General features: G+C 38.1%; 1 protein-coding gene across 1 annotated transcript in view; it reads left to right on the forward strand.

Moving 5' to 3' along the window:
* The window catches only part of astn1 (astrotactin 1), a 389,683-nt gene that overhangs the window by 76,936 nt on the left and 290,315 nt on the right, over positions 1-22,432 (forward strand). The window contains exons 3-4 of the mRNA XM_053329701.1: positions 17,402-17,652; positions 18,097-18,239. Coding sequence (XP_053185676.1) covers positions 17,402-17,652; positions 18,097-18,239 — 394 coding nt within the window. The remainder of the gene's footprint in view (positions 1-17,401; positions 17,653-18,096; positions 18,240-22,432) is intronic.

Genomic DNA, 22,432 nt, shown 5'->3' on the forward strand with positions numbered 1-22,432 from the left:
TCATATGTGCTTGAAAAATGTTGTCAACATAGTACATTTTCTGTAACTATATCATCTATAAGTATCCATATCCTATTAACAGCATGCTAGAAGTTGTCTAATAGTGTTAAAAGACACATCCTACCTTTTCTTTTATATTTGTCTCAGGGGTTTGTGTCCTTACAGCATGCTTTTTTAATCAAACACATGAAACAGAGTTGAACTGGTCTCAGGTCTGCACATGCTGACCAGGTCACCTCGGCCAGGAAGCAGAACGTCTAATCAGCCACAGTTCATTGCCTGGCCACCGTGCCCATCACGACACTGTTTACGCCTAATGGATGAGTGGGGACTCCAGCGTTTTTAGGCTTGAAGACAAGCCAGTCTTATCATGGGCCCGATCCTAAAGGGGAATCAGGTTCATTTAACTGCACCAAGCTTGGAGTCTGAGGCCAGAAAAGCAAATGTTGCCTGCTACACCAGCCAGACTGTAATCTTACCTGAGTATTTCATTTATTTTCACTCACTTAAATGAATTTTTTGAAGAGGATATCCAAATTTGAGCCAAGAAGTGAATCCTTTCCCTTCAAAATGCTCTTTTTTGAAGTGCTCTGTAAAGTGGAAGGCTCCCTCATGCAGGGTTCAAAGCTTCTCCCCCGTGCGTTCACATCCAACAAGGTGACCACGGTGTCCTCCTGCGGCCGCCGCTGCTCATCCATAATAGATGACTAACCTTGTGTTTGTCTGTACCGACGCTGGGTGAGACACTGTCAGTTCAAACGCACACATCCTCAACTCTAGCTTTAACCCTACAGACAGAGACAGCCACCAAGTAAACCCCAGACTCACATAAAGACCAATACAAACGCTATTTATTTAAAGCGGTATCGAATATTCAATGTGGCATGACGGGTCTATCTTTTGAGACATTTAAGCTCCAGTGTATTATCGTCATACACAATTCCCCCCTTTTAATTTGGAAATTTTAATCAGCTGCTGTTTTGCCACAGGGCCTCTATGGATCAATCCAATCATACATACAGTATGGAGGCATCTAAACCAAACTCAATCACTTATATAAAACATGTTTTTTCAAGCTGGATTGAATGTGTTTTTTTTCCTCAGAGGCCATAAAACAACTTTTTTAATTTGTGCAGGCACTATAGTGAAACCTATATAAAAAATAAATAAAGGAATAAAACAGAAATCAAATGACAGAGTTATGCAATAAGTAGAAAGCAGAATGTACACTGATAATGCACAAAAATCCCACTTGTCTGCATTCACTGCAGTCATAAATGCCACAGGCGTGGCAGCACAAGGCACAAAGTCACAGCCATTGTTCATTTTTACTATATATATATATATATATATATATATATATACACACATATATATGGCAATAGGGGCAGATTTGGTTTACCTCAGCTGTGTGGAAGCCCTTGAGGTACAAGTTTGCTGAGGATCAGTAGTGTGAAAGAAAAAAAGCCCCTCACTGTGCCCGCTCAACCCAAAAGGTGAAGAGCAGTGGAGTCTGTCAGAGCCGTATGGTGTCTGATGTTAACAGCAAACACTGCCAGGCTTGCTCCTTTGTTTCTGTCTGCTATGTTCTGGCTGAGTTAGAAACTTTGACACACACACACAAACACACACACACACACACACACACACACACACACACACACACACACACTGTAGGTTTAAATACTCAACAAGAAGTATTAGTATGTTTGTCCATTGTCCTAAAGATATGTTTATATGCTTCTAATTTGCAACATATCTGAACATGTCTATGATTTGGTGTCTAAGTGATACACTGTTAGGGCTCTGGCTATCATAAGGACACTGAGCTCATGTGCTTTATATGCTTTTGGTAGAATTGCTGGGTGAAAATAAGGAAAAGGAAGAAAAAGAAAAAAAACAACCCAGTAACCATCCAGTGTTTTTCAGTTCAATAAAAATACATTCAATCATTTTTTTATCGTGTAGAGAGGACTTTTCAACCTTAAAACTTACAGACATTATCTAGAATAATGGCTTGCTGAAACTATATTACTTTTTTATATGCTTTATTGTCATATAATGTTATACATCTTGCGCATGTAATATAAGCTACATAGTTTTTTTCTCAACATAAGCAATGTGATTAGGTGTGCCATCTAGTGTTAGAACATAGTATCAATCATTTTATGTAGCAATCAGTTCAGTAGTTATCATTACTAATTAATATTGCTGAATGAATATTTGTGATCTTTAATCAAAAATGATTGTGTAGGATTGACAGTTTCAACATGGATGGATATAATATGGATTTAATTGAAAAACCTTGTTTGGTTTACAACACAAGCTGAAGCTAAAGCTTTGGTAGCATTGACAAATGACAAGAGGAAGAAATGAAAGTCAGAAAAAAAACACTTTCACAATGTTTATCCTCTTTATTCCATAAAGCCAGAGACAAACTTAAAGTCCAAAAGCTTTCTGGCAAAAAGCAACATTGGATTTATGCTATTGTGTGTCCTCTCTGGGCTTTGCAAATAGTAAATACTACCATGCCCTTTTATTTTATTAGAAATATGGCTACCAGATTCATATTTATGTCTGAGAGCTGTGAATGTTTACATCCCCAGTAAACTGCTTTTACTGTGGCAAGTACAAAGGGCCCTACACTAAGTCCATTTTTATCTAACTACATGCTATTTCAAAACCCTCTCTACCAAGACATTACCACACCTCTAACAGAATGTCCTTTTTCTTTGGCCTGTAACAGATTTTTCAAATTAAAATGCACTCACACCAAAACACAAATTGCAAACAAAGATTGAATCAGGATTTCTTGACATGACAATCAAGTCCAGAAAGACCATTTCATCTCCCAATTCATAATTTCATAATCTTCCAGTGATTTTTGAAAAGTGGGAGCGGCATTACTAAGAGACAGCGATTCACACACACACACACACACACACACACACACACACACACACACACACACACACACACACACACACACACACACAAACACACACGCACTAATATTAAGCATTTACAGGAGGACAGAGAAGGCCATTGCGACACAGCTCAGCTCATGCGATATTGACATTCATGCGGTGACCCTGCTAAAACCGCCGTTGATAACATTGATCGTATAAACCTTAAATCAATGCTGGCCAGACCACTTGTAAAGCAGTAGCCTCACTTGAATCCCGGCCTCCAGAGCAGCTCTCTGAGCATCACAGCATGGCGTGTTTTTGAAAAGCCTGCCGAGCGAGACAAACCGATCCATAGCTCCCCACCCTCCCTCCCCCACCCCCGTACCCTCCCTACAGCTCCCCTCATGGGCTGTGTGGAAGGCACGCTGCCCAAAAGCCTGGTCTGTTTGTAGAGCTGCTGTATCTCTGATGCAGGGAACACAATACCCCGGTTTGCTTTTTCAACAACAACTAATGAAAAGCACTATTTTAGTAGAAAAAAAGGAGCATTTCTTCTATTTAAACTTCATTCATCAGTATTTTTTACATAAATAATTGATTGTGTAATGTGAAGAAGGTCAGTTGCAGTCATCCTGATAACCAGAGTGGATTTCCATTTAGTTTCACTTTGTACATTGAGCCATTGTGTCATGTTGAGTGCTTTCTTGTGACAGTGAGGGTTCGAATGTATCAGTCCGAGCAACGTCGTTTTTGTCCAGGGTCAGTTGAATTTTTTCATAAAAACTGAAGAAATCTGAGAAATGTGCAGATTGAAGACTTATTTCCAAAAGTAGAATTTAGTGTATTTTTGTGTCATCGTATTATCGTGGATGAAGCTAGTTGATGAACTAGCTTGCTATGTTGACAGATGATTGATCAGCCCTTCAAAGTTCAGATTGGTTGCGGTGCAGTGAGAGAAATTGGTGAGGTGAGCAGCTATTCAGAGGCTGGGAACCAAGCACAGTGTTTGTAGTGACAAGTGCAATACATGTTTATTTATAGATAGATAGGCAATGTGTGTGTGTTTGTGTATTTATTCCCCTCAGCTTTGTAGAGGATATTTCAAGGATTGATTTTTAATTTTTAGGATTGGAACACATTGATTTATGTTTCCATTAACAGTTTAAACACGAGGACCGAGATGGACCATCTGTGAAGTTGGGTCAAAGTATGGCTGCCCCACCTCTTCTCCTTGCATTTGCTGTTAAAAGAAGTGTTTGTTGCAAGATTCGGCTTTCATATCTGTTCTGAAGACCAGAGAAAATGTTTATAAAAGCCTCTGTGTGTTCAGTTCCCTGAACTTTTGCAGCTTCTGACTGAATCTCTGTGGTCTAAAGTTTAGCTTCTCTCCTGTGTTTCCGTTAGTACTTTCAGATACCTGTTTTATTTTACTGTTTCCAGGCTGCTTTCAGCCGTATCGGAGCCACGTTAAGTTACTGCTGATGAAAACTTTTCCTGTCACTGCTGCTGCTTCATATTAAAAGCTTTCAACCGGCAAACTGAGGGAAGGCTTTTATTGTGAAGAACTGATAGGAAATGAAATGTGTTTATCCACTGTTTTACAGCAATGACTTTGAGCGTGACTCACAGCTGGGGTGTACATATATATATACAACCTGCTGCTTTTCAACTTCTTGTGCTGGGCTGATTGGCCGAATCAAACCGAGTCAAACCAGCACATGTGTATGCCCTGCTGTAAAACCAAGCTAAAACCAGCTTCAAACCAGCACATGTGTATGCCCTGCTGTAAAACCAAGCTAAAACCAGCTTCAAACCAGCACAAAGTTAGTGACTAGCTGGTGAACATAGTGGAGTATTTCACAGCTAAAGAGCCAGATACTTTGCTCAGGAGTAAATGGAGACCAAAATCAAAGCCAAACATGTGAGAGTGAATACTATACTTACATAAATCAGGTGGACAACAACACTACTCTTAATGAATGGAGATTTTTGAACTCACCATAGTAGGAAAAGCACAGGTGTTACTAATAATATTAACAATGTCTATGTTTCTAAGCAGCATGAGGCAGCACGCACGATATCAGGACCCAGAAATTGAAGCAGCTAAATGGAATTCATCCATCATTCATCATATTATTTACTCCTGCACTTTCCCTGTGTGACATGTCAAAATGTCTTCTTTGAAAAAGCCCTGTTGTTTTGTAACAGGTCACCACTCCAACTCTGTGAAGTAATACCATTTAAAGTTTGTGTTTTCAGCTTGCTCACAGTCCCCAAGTGGGATTTTAACCTTTTACTGTTTTTTCAAGTTTTTTTTAAAAAAAGGAAAAAAGAATAGAATATAGTAGGTGATTTGTACTTGGATGCTATTTCTTTTTTTATTGTTAGTAATAAAGCTTTCCTGTTAGCTGAGCTGACATAAATGCACCACTGTTCTCACAGCACATACATATTTCAACTATCTCCACATGTATTAATAAAGCCCACATTAGACAAACATAGTCCACTCCAAGTAGAATGGAGTAACTGTAATTATGTTCAGGTTCAGAGTAGTGTGAGTTAAGCAGGAGGTCAGAGGACCAAAGTAGGTCTGTGATATCGACGGTAATTCTTCTTATTAATGTGGTTCCTTTTGTTCCTGAGTCTGTGTCGCACTTCAAGCTGTGAAAAAAATCAGTCAGACTCGATATGGCGTCAACAACAAATCATTTCCGCTCTCTGTTGGGATTTTGGAGAGAGCTAGCGTCTTATAAAGCAGACGGCATGCTTTTAATAAATAAGGGTTGCACAGGAGCTGAAATGTTACATGCTGGTGGGTTAGTGTATTGTCTCTTTGCAAATTTGGAGGACATCTCACACACACATGCATGACCTCATACTGAAAGAAAATGAACCATGGACTTTTAGCCTCAGTTTAATTTCCTATACACAGAATCCTGGCCACACTGATTTGTTTTACTATGTTTACATGTAACGCCACACTACTGTTGAATTTTTAAATACAGAGATTTTTGAAAAGGCTGTTGAGACCGTTGTAGTTGGTAAATGGAGATCAGTGGGTGTAAGGTATTATTATATACTCTCTCAGCCAATCACGTCATTGCTCTCATAGCTCTTAGACAGTTGTGCCAATCATAGTTAGATAGTCACTATAATTAAGATAGAATGTGATTTGTTGAAGCAGTTGGCATGATTATATTGGACCAATGCTATTTCAGCAATAATTCTAATACAGCTCACCTTATACATGATCACATTATTAAGTAATGTTAGAGAACAGTGTTCATACATGAGATGCTACTTTAGCTAAAAGGATAGTTGGAGGTAGTAGAGGTGTGTGTGGTTATACTGTAAGAGCATGGTGTCCTTTCCAGGTGATGTAATGAATAGCTGCGTGTAATGCTCTGGCACGGCACTTCTCAGAGGCTGCAAATATATGAACATATCAATCCTGCTGCCTTCACATGATGGAAAACAGTCTCTATATATACCCAATGTATGTGAATGGTCATGTGATATGTGTTTCCAGGTATTTTAGTATGGACAGAGATTATTTCTGATGTGTGTAGAGATGCTTTTCATTTATGTAATGCAGATTTAAAATGAACTCGTATTAGTGTTGATGAAGCGTCAGTCAGTTCTCCAGCTGCTGCTTTAACTGCTTGATAATATTCAGCTTCATGGACACTAAAGCCATTTAAAAACAAAGGCTCATCTTCCCACTGTCACCTTTTATGTAATCTATAAATGTAAATCAGGATAAATCCATCATGTAGTGACCCTTTCAATAACACAAATACATGCTTGTGCACAGCAGACATTGATGTACTATATATATATACACAATATATGAAAACATGTCCAAACATATGCATTTAGAGATTTAAAAGCCATTCTATTCAACATAAATACCCACTTCTGGTCCTGTATATCAATCCTAGCAGAGAAATTCTACATAACCCAGAGATTATTAGGACAGCTGATAAAAGAGTCCAGATATGTGCGGAAAAGATTCTTCTATTATCGCCTCCATTTGCATGACATTGTGTTCCTCGGGACAACACATTCCATCTAATCTGAATCCAAGGACTCAATAATCATCACCATTCCCTGTACTAATGGTAATTGAATATCATAAGGTTTTATGCACAACAGCGAAGCTATTATTTTCCTTGCGTTCGACCATACATTTCTAATTTTCAGAGCATTTGCAGAAACATGGTGGATTGCCACCTCTCATTCACTGCCACCAAATGAATTAGTCACACCTGAACGAGTCTAAAAATGAGTTTTGGATTTGTGCAGATGAAACTTTAGGAACGGAAGTCGCTTGAACATCCGTGCCAAGTGATATTGTGAATATTCCGAATACGACAATACACACACACACACGCATAAAAGAGAAAAGCAGCCGACTGTGGAGTATAGCATGTAGACACATATACGGCGAGATTAAAGGGAAATGTAATTTAAGCGGAGGTGTAAAGCAAATTTCAACATGAAAGAGAAAATAACTACACCTAATTGGAATTAATGGATTAAAATAAGGAAATATGTGCACAATAAAAGTAGCTCCTGTTAGACTGTGCAGCTTATGATGGTATAACATGTAGTTTTGCAGAATAATTATATGATAGCACACACTAGTAAATCATATATTAGATATTACACAAAAATAACACTTACACAGAATTCACTTAAAGAAATACATGATTTGAACATGATTAGACTATTAAGATGCACAGCCACGTATATTATAAAAGAGTTCAGCATGGAGTATATATTTATATGCATATGATACATGTACATATACCATACAATAATAATAATAATAATAACTTGATTTATGTAGCACCTTTTCAAAACACTTAAAAACATACAACACAGAGAGCAGTAACAAGACTAACATTAACTATATGAAAACGGAGGAAATATAATAATATAATACAATATATGTACACTCTTTTAGTCACTCAATTTATATATCCATATATGTTGTGTAATTGCTTGGCTATATCTATGGATAGATGATGGAGGAAATCAGCAAAATTATCCAATTCCTTTTTTTCCCTCATACTTTATTTATTGTCATCACTTTCATTTCATGCATTCTGCACTTACATCTCCTATCACACAGCAATGACAATCCTTCTTTTATGTGATTAAGTGTATCAGTCAGTGAATACAGCACAATAAAAAAACCTAAATCAATAAATTAATTAATACAGCAATTAAGCTAGCAATTAGCAATAATATTCAAAGTGCAAATACATGTCATCACAACACAGTGTGGATGTTCACATTCATAAGAAATTCAGGAAAAAATGCAGAAATAAGTGGTTAACAAAACAGACAAACCAACAAGAAACAACAACTGAACAAACAAACAAAAAGAAAGAAAGAAAAAAAAATCAACCTCGGTTTTGTTTCATATTCAAAAATACATGCAGGGCAAAATAAGAAATTACCTAATTCCATTGTGTCAGTATACTGTTGGTTTATGATGATGGGATGTTTTGGGTAGCAGGGGATTTGGGTTGGGAGTGTGTGGTGTTTCTTCTTCTTCATCTACACCAAAATTAGTGACAAGCCAAAAGGGAAAAACTGAAGTAAGAATAAATAAATAAATAAAGCAGTTTCTGACTAAGAAGGTGTAGGCTGAAGCATTTGCTTTATAACACCTACCCTTCTTCCATTAGTCATTCAGTAGATCCCAATGTACATAATCAACACAAAACATCCAACAATGCAGAGAAAATACACACATACATACACACTTGCTTATACATGCATGCAGGGGTGCCACTAGGGATTTTGGGCCCCACCACCACCACCACCACCACCACACACAGGCCACACCAACCATGCCTAACTGCTGTACCCACACCTCTACAGTAGACTCTACAGAGTACATTGTAAATAAAATCATTTATTAATGTATTTTGATCATTATTTAAGTTAATTAAGTTAATAAAAATAAATAAATAACACTCTATTCTAATCTTTTCTGGGCCCCTGTCAGTCGTAGGACCTTAGAATAAACTTTAATGGTCAAGGTTACCACACTGGTGCAACAATAGCACATTGAAGTGCTACTGTTGATTGAAAACAGCATGTGAACATTGGTAGTTTGTCCATGTTGGAGAGACTGTCTGGTCCAAGCCTTCCTGTCTCAACAGATAAATACACACCAGATTCTATTGGTGATACTATTAAAGACACTCTACATTATCTATAAAGCTTGCACTGCTCACAGTAATTAAAACAAAAGATGTAGTAAGTGAAAGAGACAGGGAAAGAGTGGGGTGTAATGCCAAGAATGCTGCAGCACCCACACCTCCTGCAACTATAACCCAGTGTTAATTCATGTGGAAATGCCCCTTTAAATCTAGTGAAATTATAATTGCCTTTTTTTTATCAATAGAATAGTTTATAAGAACAGTAAATTGGAGATGTTTGCATTGTTGTTTTTAATGGTTGCTATAATCCAGCTACAAATTTAACATAATCCATGTGACTGTATAGATTGAGCCTGGCTCTAGTGGGAATTTAATCCCTACAGTGAAATAAACAGAGAACCTTGTTATTAATGCACTTATCATTCCTCATACTTTACACATGTAAACATCATAACTCAACATTAAGCCTCACAGCGTTTTTTCTACTGTTTTCTCGATTTATTTGGTAGCCATATGCTACTTGTTAATTCTCCAGCTCTGTGGTTTGAGAGCGGAGCATCTCAGGAGGACTTGTGAGCTCCAGTGCTAATTTGTAATGTAGCGTACCACTTGGTTAGATTGGAAACTGACTGCTGTTGTTGTTGTTATTGTATAATGTTGTTGTTGTGTTGTGATTTTACATGCCTCGTCTATTAAATCATTTGAGTTTTGCTATTTTTCACACTCGCCCCCCTAATTGCCAGGCAAAGCTCCTCTTGTCCAATACTTCAAACAAAAAAAGGCTGGAAATTGTTGCTTTTTTAAAGAAAGTTGGTGGTGACTTTTTTCTATTATAACTATTAGTATTTACTCAATATGAATATCCTGGCTTGCTTGAGTGGTTTCTTCCAATATTAAAGAGCTTATTGGGTTTTCATATTTCAATTTTGCTGTTTATGCATCTTCCAGGTTGAATCGCTTTGGGTACATTTTGACATCAGCAAAAAAACAAAGCAGCAGTCTCTCTATTAAAACCGGTGCCATTATTTCTTTTTTTTTCCTGTGGGAAGTAACTGTCACTGGTTCGGAGAAGTAGGAAAGAGACAGTTGGAGCACAGACCTTTTCATGCCACTTTACCGCCGAGCTGTTCCATGGACACAATATCACAGGTTAACAGCAATATTCTGTTAACTGGTTTATTCATTACAGCGGGGATACTCAATCTCAGCGTGTCAGAGGGGCACATCAGGAGTTTAACCCCAATAAGACCTTAATGACAGCACGGCCAATAGCCTGGTCCTTCTGTGCATGTAAATGCTCACAATGTTCATGCCTCAAAACCTCTTTAGAATTACAAAAGCAGTGAGTGGAGTGGCACTGATTGCTGCCAGTGTGTTATATTGCACCTGATGCTTTAACGTCACCCTGTCATTTTTTGTAAACAAATAACTTTATGTTTAAATTCACTCATTCTCAGTAAAGCACATGGCAAATACCGTTGAGGCCTATAAACACATTGAATGAATTTCCATCACTATAAAACACTGGGATTAACAGTGTTGGAAGGACCCAACGCTGCACTGCTAAATGAATTGCCATCCTTTTTGGAAGAAATGTGTCTTGGCACATTACCACAAACTGTCCAATGGAGTGCGATACCATTGGCAGGATCAGTCATTGTGCCTTATTGTAATTAATAGAAAAGGGTTACACCTAAGACACAAAGGCAGCAGCATGGTGGTTAACAAGAGGACACTCGTGTAATGGGTAACTGTATGTTGCATTCACTTCCCAAAATCTCAACATGCGTTGGCTTGTGTGGCAAATAGGTTGATTGGTAGCTTCAAAAAATAAATACATATAACATCTGCAGCTGATTTCATTTTTTGCCTAAAACGTCTGCCATTATAATGATTTAAAGGTGCTGTAATCAGAAGAAATACAGCACACATTGTGGCTTTAAAGGCATCAGTCCAACGATGCAATTTTCCATTCTCAAGAGACTCAATTTAAATAACTCACACAATTAATAGTGTCTTAACGAGCTTTAGCAAGTGACTGTTCAAACTGCTGACCATGAATTCCAACAGCTATAATGACAACTGTCGTCGACAAATTTACTGAGCTGTCGCTAATTGACAACACTTTAAAAGAAATTTTAAAAACTCTGAAAAACATCTGACTCTGGAATAAAACCATGATTTCATTTAAATGGTCAATAGGCAGCAATTATATCGCACTTTTCTAGTCATACTCATCAAGCGTGATGTAGAACTTTCTTATCTATGGTCAGTCACCCATTCACACACACACATAAACACAATTACACACCAATTTGGGATCCAGTATCTTGCCAAAGACAGTTGGACATGCAAGGACAAGGAGGAACCAGCTCAAGTGTTTAATGGAGACCCTCCATTCAACCAATTTCATTTAACTCCCAATACAATACATGTTTACATGATGAATGCAATTCAAGGTTTTACAGTGATGCCTTCTCACCAAACACACTTAAACACTATTATGGATTCATGTCATATATTAGCCTTTATTAAATGCATCAAATTGAATCAAATGGTTTCAACCATTTCAGTCATTAATACTCATTTCCAGTGGAGAGACCCTCTTATGACGGCTGTGAAATAGGGGTTGTGACTTTCAACATTTGTTCAATGTCAAAATCAGGAGCGGATCGTAAAGCCTCTCGGTAATAATTCTCCCAATTCAAGTTTCATCTCATTGGAGGTATTCAATGGGGCAAAGGCTCTAACTGTTGATTCAAGTCGGTGCTGTAACCATTGCGCGGAAGGTTTCGGTGAATGAAAACCGTCAATGTCCATCATTAATATCGTAACTCGACATCAAATTCGATCAGTGCCTCTGATCAATTTTCTGTCCCATGCAAGAAACTTCCTTTTTCGCTATCTCGTCGCTGTCAGATAGTCGAGATATTTCCGCCATCCTGCATCTTAATGCCTCGCATCCATATACTAAGTGACAGATTGATAGCTCGCCTCTAATACCATGCCCACGCTCTGTCAGACTTGAGAAAGGCCATGTCTTCTCTCTCCCATTCAGGACTTACATGGCAGGGAGTGTAAGTCACGGGGTGCACTGGTGCCATTATAACATCATCCTCATCCGTTAGTAAGTGGATTATGGGGTTGGAGCGCTGGCACGCTTTGATGTGTGGTTGGGTTTTATTGGCTCTATAAGAGGACACAGCCCACTTAGTCCTCACTTTGATTCCAAGTAATGCCTGATATGAAGCCGTCTTTTTCTCCATACTGCCTGTTTTAGCCCCCTCTCCACATGGGCGCTAATGCAGGTTGATGGGTTTGAATTACATTTGTCACCGAGGGAGATTTGATTCTGAACCATTTGAGGTACTTGACATTTGACATCTTCTTCTTGTTTAGTCAGGGTTGAATGAAGCAGTGGCAGCGCTGAGATTAATCCACTGTATGCTTTGATAGCAAAGAACTGACATGCTCATATACCAAATTTGAACATTCTTGAACTTTAATTTCACCTATTTTTATTTAAATTTGACCATCTGAACAACCATTAAAACCACATGAAATCTCGTTCTCCAAGTGTCATACAATAAAACACACTTTAACTTGAGAATAATGTGTCATAAATGATAGGAACACAAGGGAAAAGCGCAGTTAAACATCCTGTTAGAGCCTGAAGACGTCTTATAGAGATACATGTGGCATAGTGTGTTGTGACCCAGTTGCTGTTGGCTACAAGCTCTGGATCTCTTTTTAATTACAACTCCACATAGAAATAACCAATGTATTGATTCCTGTTGTTTTTAAATGTGCTGATAAGGGAAGTGTAGGGAAGCACTGCCAAGACTGGAGTGGATGTGACACTATGTTGTACTTCTGGAGGGTGGAGTACAAGGCAACATCACTGACTTTTCACTGATTTTGCTTTGGCCCAGAGGACAGAATGACTCAATAATGTATATTCTGGAAAAAGGGAAAGGACCGCCACTGTGTCCGACTGGGACCAGACCAGAGTAAATTGATTGCATGACAATTAGTAAAGTTCAAGTTCTTTTATTTATTTAATGTTAAAACTGTGAAAGGCAGAAGAAAGTCTACACACTGTAGCTCCCAATGCAGCTGTAGTTTAATGGGATATCAAGAGTGACGTAGACCTCCAGAGCACAATAGCAACACATCAGGCCTGATGTTCTGGGAGTACTATTTATGTCTATAGATTTTTTTTTATGTGTGTGTGTGTGTGTGTGTGTGTGTGTGTGTGTGTGTGTGTGTGTGTGTGTGTGTGTGTGTGTGTGTGTGTGTGTGTGTGTGTGTGTGTGTGTGTGTATAGACATATCATTCCATATATTTTTCTGTTTTTGTTTATCTTATATAATTATGTGTTGCATTATCGTCCTTACACTTATATGTACACCTGTAAATATAGAATGGGGTTGACGCATATCATGTGATTGTTAGGTTAACTGGGTCTTCATCTATTTTTGATGGCGACTAGATGTTCTGTTTTAGTCTGAAGAAGAGCAAGAGGCTCAAAATGTCACTCTTGATATCCCACTCCAACTACATCCACTGTTCCAGCACCTGGTTTCACATTTTTGGTTCTGCATGTGCACGTCTACCACACAATTGTTTCAGTGTTAAAACACCCATAAATATATTCTACATTCAATTCTCTAACCGTCCTAACTATGATTTATTGGATCCTACATGAACAATAGAACAGTTTGGGTTATTTCAGTATTTTGTGGGGTTTTTTGTCGATCTTTTTGTTTTTCACACTCGGTTGGAAAAGGTTTAAACTTGATAATAATCTATGGTGTTTTGGAGGATTTTGTTTTTGCTTTTCAAAGCATTTTTTCTCACATTGATTTTTTACTTATTCAGTTATGGATGTAATACTTTGCGAGAAACATATGGTATAAGAACAAGTTATGGCTCTTTCTTTTCTTTTGGAAGGGGGGAGAGAGTGGTTGAACCCAAGCTATAAGTCGCACTTATACTTGAAACAGTATTATAACCTTGCAGATATGTGGCTGTGAGGTTGGACCGTCTACATCCAGCAGACGTGGACCAACATTAACATTCATGTGGAGTTGTGTACGAAAGACCAATATTTATTCTCTAATTTCTGTTTTGGTCTCCACCAGCTTTAGTTCTTTAGCTGCTAAATGCTCCATTATGTTCACTAAGATGCTGAATTTCTCTTTGTGACATGTTGTGCTGGTCGGGTAACAAACAATGAATTTATCAGAGCTTTTTTCTCTTAAAACAGCTGCCTGCTGATGAGAACTGGAGACCTGAGACAAAAGCAATAAAGCTTGCAGCAGTACAACCAAAACATTAGACTTTGCTGAGCTGAAGTGATTGACACCTTTACACATAGTCACTTCATCCATTGTGCAGCGTTATTTATGCTGTAATCATCATTTTTTTGGAAGCTAACTCTTTTCTTTAGAGTATCTAGTCATTGTTTTATCTGAGAGTGAGTCGATAACTTCATCAGTGACTTTCAAAGTGCTGCAAATTTAATCATTACAAACCAAATGACTCTGCTCTCCTTTTGACCACTGTGCATGCAGATTTACTGCATAAGTGGCCCATATCATGGTGTCATTTGTTAATGTCCTTGACTATGCAGATTAAGCAAACAACTTATGCAAATGGGACTCTACTTTTTTGCCAATTTAAATTAATATGAGCAACCAAAGCCCCCCCCCCCCTCACCCCCCCACACCCCGTTTTTTATTCAGCCTCAGAATTCTTAATATGTTTGAAAAGGGATTTTTATGTAAATGACTGATAATAATCCATTTTTCATTTCATCATTTTTTTTGCTTATCTTTCCATAACTCTGCTTGTTTGACTGAACTGACACAGTTTAATTCTAATTGATTTTTTTTTCTTCCCTTTTTAGTTTTATCAGGTTTCATTGAATCCTTGTTATTATGCTGTTGTTTTGGCCAGACTATTGATTAACATCATTCGCTTACTAATTTTGTTTTTTTTACAATAAATGAAAACCTCGTACTGCTGAAATGACTTTAAAAAGGGAAAAGTGGTGAAACTCTGGATGAGTTAGTGTCAGGAGAAGTTCAGCTCAGGCAGCACAGACAGAAACATCTGTAACATCAGCAGGCTGCAAGGACAACTTACCCAGTCCTTTTGTTCTCATTTTAAATGAATTTTTCGATCCTCTCTGTTTTTTGTGTGTTTTTTTTAAATCTGTCTCCAGAGAAAAATTGCCTCTGTACTTCTCTGTGTGATCTCACCTTAACATTTTTATAACTCTTTGTGACATCTTCCAGATCCCACAATGGATTTGATTTTGATTTGAGTTTTAAGCTGGCTATCAGATAAAGCACGGGGATGCGGTAAATTGCACTGCTACAAATGAAACATAATGAGTTTAAGTCCAGATTATGATCACGTCTGCATGTTCTCTCCTCCTCGCTGTCACTCCTTCCTACATTATCCCTTTCAGCAACCTTAAAAAAAAATGCAAATAACGGAATAAGATAAGTGTAACTGCCCAGAAATCTGCTATCATTGCTTTTATTCGCCGAGGAAACATGGAGCATGATATTGAAGCTGACAATCGCTGTCTGTCTCTTGTTTTTCCACAGGCTGTGTGCTTTCCACTTGCCTCCACTTTGATCCGTATCCTGCTTCTCGGCGAGATTTTCTCTGACTCTGCTCTCGTTTCTTTCTCTATCTTTGACACTCTCGCTCTCGTTGCCTGTCTGTCTCTCTGCTTCCTGTCTCTTTTTGTCTCTGCCCCCCCCCCACCCCCCCCCCCCCCGCCTGCTAACCTGTCCTCAGGGCAGTCTGAACACCCTTCATCTGTCCATCTTGTGCCCTCCTTCTCAATCCTCCACACACTCCCGCAGTTGCTGGTGTAGGCGTCGCCGCCGCATCCCTCCAACACACAAATGGCCTCATAAGTTATTGAAATCAGTGAAAAGAAGCTAAATGAGAGTGGTCATGTGTCCTGACCTAGTCATCTGGTATCAGTGCTTCCTTTTGGAGAACATGTATAAGCTGATATTCAAAGTCACAATCCACTTTTGTCTCCTGTGTCTCCGTAGGCGGTTGAACAGAGATGAATTTCTTATAACGTTTTTATTTTATATTTCAGGGTTGTGATGGAAATTTGAGTGCATATGTTGATCACACCAAAATTCACACTTTTCACGCTGTGAGGAGAATAAGACTCAGGGCAACTTCTTGAAGAATAATTCCATTTTATTATAACTTGGGCTTTATTTTGGCAGTTTTTGGCTGAGATTCAGGAATACAGCGATATCCTTAAGAATGGGGTTGACGTCCAGTCAGAAACTTATTCAGGTTCACTGAACTTGAGTAACTGAGAATAAAATAAAGGCAGACACTAAAGTTATGAACCAAACTTTCACCGTCATACATCACCATTCAAGTTTACTGACTGGCTTCCTGATTCAACTGTCAGATGTTCAAGTAAAGTTTAGATGATCTGGTTGAACTGTTGGCAGTTACTTTAATGAGTCTAATATCATTATAACCAACAGGACTGATGGACAAAACTATATTACAATTATACTACAATTATTGGTTGTCCTAGCAACACAAGACACATTCTTGTACATCAGTCTTCCATGTCTGCAGCAGTCACAAATAACATCTGTCAAAGTAAGAAGTGGAAATATCTGTAACTGTAATTGAGCTCAATGTCAGACAACTGAGCCTCAGTGTGCCAGAAGAACAAACACTGGTCTTATACAGTAATAGCTACTTAGCAGGTTTTGGGTTCTTGTGTGACACAGATATCTGTCACTGTCTGACTCTTCAAATGCAGCAATATAGTATTGTCTTTGAAGAGCTTACCCTGATGTAAGAAAGTTCAGGAACCTCAGCTTTGACAATAATAAAGTTTGGATAACCGGAACAAATCACAGGGGAAACGTTGATTATAGCTGCTCACATTCCATATGGCCTTAAATTACTAGACATCAGTCAAGAGCGGTCTTCTGAACTGTCCTGTACTTCCTTTCAAGGTGAAATGGCTGCACAGTAGCATGAGAGCTGCTGTCTGTTAAAAAACACTGTAGGAGTTTTTACACAAAATTGCATCTGCAACGTTTTTCAAAATGTGCTGTTGGCATCACGGCTTTGACTTTGATCTGTATTCTACTTGGCAAGATTCTCTGACTCTGTTCTCGCCTTTGACTCGCTCTCCTCCCTCTCTCTCTCTCTCTCTCTCTCTCTGCTTTTTTTCCCCCCTCTCCTCTCTCTTTATTTATGTTCTGCCTCGGCTTCAAATGCCACCCTCTTCCCCCTCAGGGCGGGATGATCGCCCTTCTGCTGTCCATCCTCTGCCTGGTCCTGATCCTCTACACCCGCAGGCGCTGGTGTAAACGCCGTCGCATCCCTCAGCCCCAGAAGAGCGCCAGCGCCGAGGCGGCTAATGAGATCCACTACATCCCCTCGGTGCTGATGGGAGGCCAGGCTCGGGAGAGCTTGAGGAACTCCCGTGGTCAGGGGCCCAACTCCAGTGGTACCCTCAGTATCCGGGAGACTCCTATACTGGATGGGTACAAGGAGGGTTTGGGGAGATGGGAAGGGTGAATGTAATTTGATGTTACTATTTGCTAAAAATAAGCATATTCAGCAGCTGGAACTAAACTGATTGTATTATTTAGATCAATTATCAGCAGACATGCTTTGTAAATCCAGATTTTACACTGCATCAAGAGGCAGCAATGAAAAACAGCTTGAACTTAACTACCTAGAAAAAAGATGATTTAATGCAAACTGCTAAGAGCTAATATTTAAAAAATATATAACTATCTGCCATGAGTTTTGAATTCAAGGATTATAAATCTGCCTAGTATGGAAGGTATCTTATCAGTACCTTCTGTCACACTCTGAAATATCAAGCGCTCCATCAAGCGCGTTATCCGCTTGTAACATTTTCGTTCTTAATTTAGATCAACCGAGATAACCCAACACTGATTGAGTTCTGCCTCACCCCCCAGGTATGAGTACGACATCACCGACCTGCGTCACCATCTGCAGCGGGAGTGTATGAACGGCGGAGAGGAATTTGCCAGCCAAGTTACCCGAACTCTGGACTCCCTCCAGGGCTGTAATGACAAGAATAATATGGACCTCGCACCTGGTGAGTTACACAAATAAACAGGTCAGAGTAAACAGTGATGCTGAACATGCAAACACAAACAGTCTGAATGATTCTCTAGTTAATATTTTATATGTTAATGAATCAAATGACTGTGTAATGTGGTATGAACAGAGTCGTTCACAGGAGAAAGGGGACTCATCACTTAATTCTGGTTTGTATACAGTTGAGTCTCTCAGCTCTCATCAATCAGGCCCACAGAAATGTATATCTGTAGCCAAATGCTAAAAAATGGCATTAAATGTAGTCACATAACAGTATAGACCTTTACTTTCTTTTGTATGATGCAAAAAGGGTTTTTTTTTAATTTTTTATCAAAACCTACGTATTTTAACAGAACTTTCCTATGTTATGTATATTTTCTCCTTGTGGTTCTCTTACCATTATTTCCTGTGTTTTCCCGCCTTTGGTTGATTACACCAATATGTTTTCCCTGTGTCCTGTTTCACTCACCTGTATCGTGTTTATAATGATTTCTTGTCTATTTAAGGTCAGTTTTCTATTCAGTCCTGGTTTTCTTTTTCTTTTTTTCTTTTTAATGATTTATTTATTTTTTATTTTATCCTGCGCATGCTGCATACAAACCCTAACCTTAACCTTTTCCTGTCAGTCCTGACTTTGCTTTCCATTGTGACACTAGCCTTACTCATCAACCACAATGTTAGCTTTTTAGCAAACAAGTCATGTTAAACTCACTGTACGCTACCTGCCCAGCAACATACGGTAGACAGACAACGTTAGAAGCTAGCTAGTGTAAACAGCAGAACTAGCCTGTCAAAAAACAATAGTATAAGTCTAAAATCCAAGCTGGCAAAACTACCTGTAGTTACACCATTGTAATCTAGAGGGCGTAGTAACAGTTGGATATAGTATTGTTTAACCATAGAACATTAGTTTTTAACAATGATTTGTAATGGTTTTGGAAAATTAGAGTGCATTACGATGGCTGCTTGATTGCGTTAATGTAACTATGGGTCATTTGTGATGGACCTATACTGTACTGTGTTCTATGATGCATTCCTACACTGTGTCATTTATTTACAATTACTGTAATTAACAGCATACAAGTTAAAGGTCTGCTTCATGCTTCAAAAGGAAAACTTGTTACATTTCCAGAGTGAGCGAATGAAAGTGAGGAAGAATTGCAAGATGTGAAGTTAATGGTGCTGAAAGAAAAACAAGGAGAAAGTAAAGAACTGATTCAACAAGACAGAAGCAACTGACTCAAGATTTAAAGACAAAGTTTGAGGAAACAGAAACACACAAAGGCTATCCAGGTGTTACGTGATGGAGAGATATGAACACATTCAAAGCAGGAGGCAGAACAGCTGGATCTAGATGAATTAATCCTCCGCTAAATATTTTTTAAAAGCTCAATCTGTTATCCAAATGTAAACGAAAGGACATCCTAACAAACTAAAGTCAAAGTGCAAGATTAAAACCTGCTGTGAAAGGATTTACACAGCTTTTAATACGGACACCAACACTGCACAACAACTCTATTAACCTGACGTTCTCTGTGTTTGACCTCAGTAACTGTTGTAAACACAGTTTCAGTTAATATGAAACAGAACATGCTGATTCATCTATAAGTCAAACTGTTTGAGTAAATCAATTCCCCAGATGTCAGTTCTGACTTTACAACGTGATTCTAAATTCAGAATCAAATGAAATGATCATTAACAGAGCGCTAACAGCTTCAATAAAAATCTGAAATGGAATTATTCATATTCTAACACTGTTTCTGAACTCAAAAACAAATGAAAAATGAACCCTACCCTACTAATCATTAATAAAATAACTTTTTTTTATTTATAGAGCACCTGTAATACAAGGGATGTGCCTCAAAGGGCTTTACAGAGAAAAAATAAAATGCAATACAATAAAACAACAGCATATAAACACATTTAAAAAAATGAAATTCATGTGATGTAGTGTAGCTCAAGTGACAAGGAATGTGGTAGGCACGCTGTTGTTTGAATGAGTAAAAACTGATTTATTCAGTCCAGCGTAACAACAAAAAGAATGCGTATCCAAAAATGAAATAAATAAAACAATTAAAAATGAACTGGCTTAACTCAAGATACTCAACTAAGGCATGAACAAGTGCACACAGCTACACCGTCATCCTCTGACCTCCTCTAAACCTACATCTCTCCCCTTAAATAGGCCCTACACTCAATTAGGCTGAACCATTACTACTGCAGGGGTGTCCTCTCCCTCGCACCAATTGGCACTTAACAATGTTACTAATGTTACTTACTCAGTCAGTACTGTTCACCATCCATCAGTCCCAACATTTCCTTATAAGACAAAACAAGAATAAATCATAAAGATATGAAATCAACCCTTTAAGTAAAATATTTGTGTGTGTGTGTGTGTGTGTGTGTGTGTGTGTGTGTGTGTGTGTGTGTGTGTGTGTGTGTGTGTGTGTGTGTGCACTTTGTCACAATGCAATTCAACACTTTGTAAAATGTGTGAACTGCCTCAAAAAGTTCATGTCAAGCCATTTGTTCCAGATGAAAATATAAGAGTTTATATCTTAATCTTTATATTAAATATGTATCACAGTGTTACTCAACTCAGTCTCCCAGCTCATTATTTTGGTTTTATTTATTTACATTCTTATATCTTCATTTCCTTTACTTTAGTGTCTGTGAAACTTTACTGATCTTTTTCGATTAATAGATTTTTTTTTAGCTGGATTATGTTTTTCATCCTCCAATTTGGAGGATAAAAGAAAAATACAACCTAAATGATGTTTTTTAAGCAGGGAACAAACATAATATAATATAATTACATTAACACCAGCTGCACTAAATGGAATAAGCGTCAAATTGAAGAAACTAATTGTGTTATTTTCTCATACAAGCTGGAAATAAATAAACATATAAATAAATGTTGAACCGGTGTTAGAAAAACATTTCACAAACATAAAGCCTGAACTCATGTTGACCCTGAAAAATATTCAAAAAATATAGCGAAAAATTAACAAAAGGGGAAGAAAATACAAAATAATAAGTATAAGACTTAAGAGTTCTATGTTGGATGCAGATATAAGTATTAAACTGTATATTCCTCATGCTTAAAATAATCAGAAGACCAATATCCCTGCCAAGAATGTTGTTGTAAGGAATATATTTTTCATCATGGGACGTTGGAGTCAAACACCACTCCCATGAGAATGACTGTATGAAGTGGAGCAGTTTTGATGCAGGTAGACTCTCAGAATTTCAATTAGCCGCAGATTCACTGCTCGGATTCATCAAGATATTGCTCACGGTGACGGCATACTACACCATGTTCTTATAAAATCCAAACAGCCCCACCCCAACCGAGGTGATGGAAGTGCAGTAATCCTGTGCATTATGCATTTAAGATGCTTAATGCGATGGACTAGAGAAATAGAAAATGCAGGCAGCAGGCCATGCATGGAATATTGAACTATATAAACACTTGAGAGGTCACATAGAAAATGGCACTAAAATACCAAAGACTTAAGACTACAATAACAAATTCAGAAAATATTTTTGGCTGCTTTGACCTTTCTTACTGGAATAATACAATAGTTATGAATACATAAACAAGTTAAAAAAATAATGGTTTGTCTCTATCAATTCATGCCTATTTTCAATTGTAAGCTTCAAATATTTGTATTCATGTACTGTACCTAGTAGTGTGCCTGCTTCGTCGCATCATATCTCCCCTTTAGATGTTAATAAAGTAATTCTTTTTTAGAGGAATACACATTTTGGTTTGGAAGCATTTGACTGGATACTGGAGGCTTGCCATGTTTTTGTTATTTCAAACATGTTCATGGGTTTTGTGTTAAGACGGAACTTTTGGAAGCTTTATTCTCTCGTAGAGTGAAATGAAGCTTCCAACTTTGGGTGTTGGAATGAAGTTTAAATAGCTTTAAAGTTATAATCCGAGAAGATTTCAGTTGTGGTTGATTTCATGGTTGACACTGAGGAATTACAGGGTCAGCAAACACTCCTCAATCAGCTACTTTGTCAGAAACATAACAGGAGAACAGCTGGTGTGTCTGTTTAAAGCACAGCCAAACTAGCTCATGTTGTTTGCTGAAGAAAACAGTAAAAAATCTGCCTTTTTTTCCATCATGCTGTGAGCAGCCGTGATCTGATTGCATTGTAGACACTGTGTGAGTACTATTC

This window comes from Scomber japonicus, chromosome 12, assembly GCF_027409825.1.
Source record: "Scomber japonicus isolate fScoJap1 chromosome 12, fScoJap1.pri, whole genome shotgun sequence".
Taxonomy (NCBI): domain Eukaryota; kingdom Metazoa; phylum Chordata; class Actinopteri; order Scombriformes; family Scombridae; genus Scomber; species Scomber japonicus.